The sequence below is a fragment of the Arachis ipaensis genome, chromosome B5 (genome assembly GCF_059453495.1).
Source record: "Arachis ipaensis isolate K30076 ecotype BB chromosome B5, ASM5945349v1, whole genome shotgun sequence".
Lineage (NCBI taxonomy): Eukaryota > Viridiplantae > Streptophyta > Magnoliopsida > Fabales > Fabaceae > Arachis > Arachis ipaensis.
The window spans coordinates 143,312,051-143,314,984 of record NC_142440.1 but is presented as its reverse complement, the minus strand read 5'-3'; the positions used below and the strand labels follow the sequence as shown (position 1 = coordinate 143,314,984).

General features: G+C 35.2%; 1 protein-coding gene across 1 annotated transcript; it reads left to right on the top strand.

Annotated features, from left to right (window-relative positions):
* Positions 1 to 230: 230 nt before the first annotated feature.
* On the top strand, positions 231 to 2,036 carry LOC110272130 (uric acid degradation bifunctional protein TTL-like). The gene is made up of 4 exons (XM_088486392.1): positions 231 to 389; positions 480 to 581; positions 1,589 to 1,682; positions 1,783 to 2,036. The coding sequence occupies exons 1-4, from the start codon at positions 231 to 233 to the stop codon at positions 2,034 to 2,036; spliced, it is 609 nt and encodes a 202-aa protein (XP_088342518.1).
* Positions 2,037 to 2,934: the final 898 nt, after the last annotated feature.

Genomic DNA, 2,934 nt, shown 5'->3' with positions numbered 1-2,934 from the left:
ACAATAGGTTGAATTGATTGAGTGATTTAGATTTTTTTAAACTTATTCTCTCATATAAAGCTCTTTTATTTAACTGGGTCTTCACAATGCTGTAACCTCTCCTTCAAGTCTTCCTACAATCACATTTTTATACTGTCCTTGGACATTCTTTCTATCTCCGTTGACTTTAAGGGAAATTGGAGAGCGGAGACTTCTTTCTCATTTCCAAAAGCCGTTGGTTCGCAGAGAAGATGATAGATGTGTCTCCTTTCTCTTCGTTGGAGGACGCAACCACATTTACAAGACAGTCGTGGTTTAAAGAGTCCCATATACAATCATGGTTGGATGCCTTCTCTGGACCCAGTCACCTCTATCGAGCCATTCGTCATGCCCCGGCTTCAATGACGAGGGTTTGTTTGTTGCTACCCAATTTAATTTTGTAAATCCTTTTCTTATCCGTGAATGAAACCCATATTCACATGGTTATGTTTAAATTTTAGGAATTGCTTCATTGGGACCGAAAGTACCGGGCTAAATTTGGGTTTGAGTTTATAACAAATACGAAAACGTGGTGCTCACAGGAAATACTTGACGAGGTGAAGGTAAAATAATGGTGTTTTTCCTTGCTATTTATCTAAAGTATATAACAGTTCTCTATCTAGATAACTAAACCATGATATTTGCTTTCTAAAATTAATAAATTTGGTTCATTTAGCTGAATCACTATTGAGGCTGGGTAGTTTAATTGTATTTTGTATAGCAAAATAAACTTGATGAGATATGTTTGCTAGAAGAAACTTAATAGCATATAATAGAGACCCTATTGTCGTACTCAATCATATAATATAGACCCTTTTGTGGTGTCAAAATGCCATGTAACAGGAGAAGCTATGTTTAGCTATATGGTTATGATATTACATTCTTTTAAGTCTTTTTTCTTAAGAAATTGTCAAACTGCACCCAAAAACCTTTTCTAATCTATGCGGGTGTAATAAATTAAAGGAAATTCTGAAACTACATGAAGATAAAGTCATGATGATAACTGTTATATATATATAATGGGAAATTCTCAGCCCTGTTATGAATCTGACTTCTGGGATTACTTAGGCTTATTATCCTTATCCTATTTTAATAGTAATTTCTCTTATAAAGTACAAATGGTTGATTCTTCTAGAAGGGCTCGAATGCATGGGATTAACGCATGCTTCTTTATATGGGAAGATATATATATTAATTATATATATATATATATATCATTAACGGATATTGCTGAAGGTGGATTATCTTTTAATTTTACGTCATAAATTCAACTGTGTGCATGAGGCTAATTTTTTTATTCTGACTTGAGTAGAAGGAGCAACCCCAAAGATTTCTTATGTTGCTGTTGTTACTTGTGTTCTCTTTCTTTGATGCCATAGTCTTCTTGCGATCTAATCTGTTTGCTATATCAATAAAAATGTATAGTAATGAACTAGCGAGTCACCAGTATTCTAATTTTTAGGTTTGGAATGATTTGAATAATTTTATATATCATATATTGTAAGGGATTACATTGTCTCAGGTTTTTACAAAAAGTGTTTCTACATTATTTTGGTGGTGTGTTGTGCAGGTACACTATGAAAATACTCTTGTTGTTGAACTGGATATTGCAGCACGAGAGGAATTCAAACTCATAGAACATGGACTTGAACGACTATGGGAACGTAAGATTATCAACTTTTTTGTTGTTGAATTAATATGATTATGTTCATACACTAATTCTTGATATTCTGCACCTATATTTAGCTATGATGTACCTCTCAGGGTTATCTCGATACCAGATTCATGAGGCATCCGTAGAAACGGGGGAGGTGGTTTTGGATTCAGTGGAGAAAGAGGCCGTTGTCTCCTCCGATAGCTCTGAAGAGGCTGATTCTACTGGACAAAAGGCCTCGATGCTATCATATGACCTCAATAAAATGCCGGACAAGAATGAATATCCATATAGTGGAATGTCTCCTGATAAGAAGAATGCCTGGCACCTAGCTATGTGGGCGACACGATACCTGAACCCTTGAGGATGTTGCAATAGTATAATTGAAGAATTTGGTTTCAGATTTATAGGATGCCCAAGACTTGTGTTTTGAAGTTGTCGTGACTTTATAACTCTTCATATTGTTTTTAGGGATTGTTAGTATGCTACATTGAAGACCATTGGTCTACTGTTTTACCTTTCTGCATTTTTTTATTTTGACTACTTCAAGATGCTGATTAATATAAATTTTTTGGGACAATAAGTGACCTGTTTTGCTATGATTCCTGCTCTGTTCCGCATGGAATATACAACCCTAAAATTATGTCAAATTCAGGTACATTGTTGTTGGCAATAAAATTATGCCAAATGATCAACAAGCCCAATTTGATTTTCCAGGCACTGCATAATATCTATGCTGCACTTGTATCATTCAAGATACACACAGAAATCAAGGTTTCAAGTGCCACAAAATTGTCACTATTTCAAGTGCACGGTGTTGAATGCTTATGTTTAAGTGCAAAGTCCTTGCAAACAATTAAATGGGAATAATAACTACTGGAAAATTTAAGTGCAAACCTTGTTGAATGCTACAAATGCTACAGTCTGAGCAAATAGACAGAATGGCAAATCCTTTGCAAAACAGAAAAATTAGAACCAGCTGCACCATGAACTGCGGCAAAAATGAGATAAGCTTCTCCACCACTGAAATATCATAACCATAGTGAAGATAGATGTGATAGAAATAGATGGAGAAGTTGTGCCTTGGGACTGTTCTAGTAAGGTGGTATAGTAGTGCCTCATGTAAGAATTTCCATCCATATAAATAACAGGACAAACCAGTAAATAAGAAGAAAACCGCTACCGAAACCCGTCCAAACAACAGCCTCTTCCTGGTAAATATGCATTTTAAGAGATTATGTAAGGAACACAAGCAATTTCCA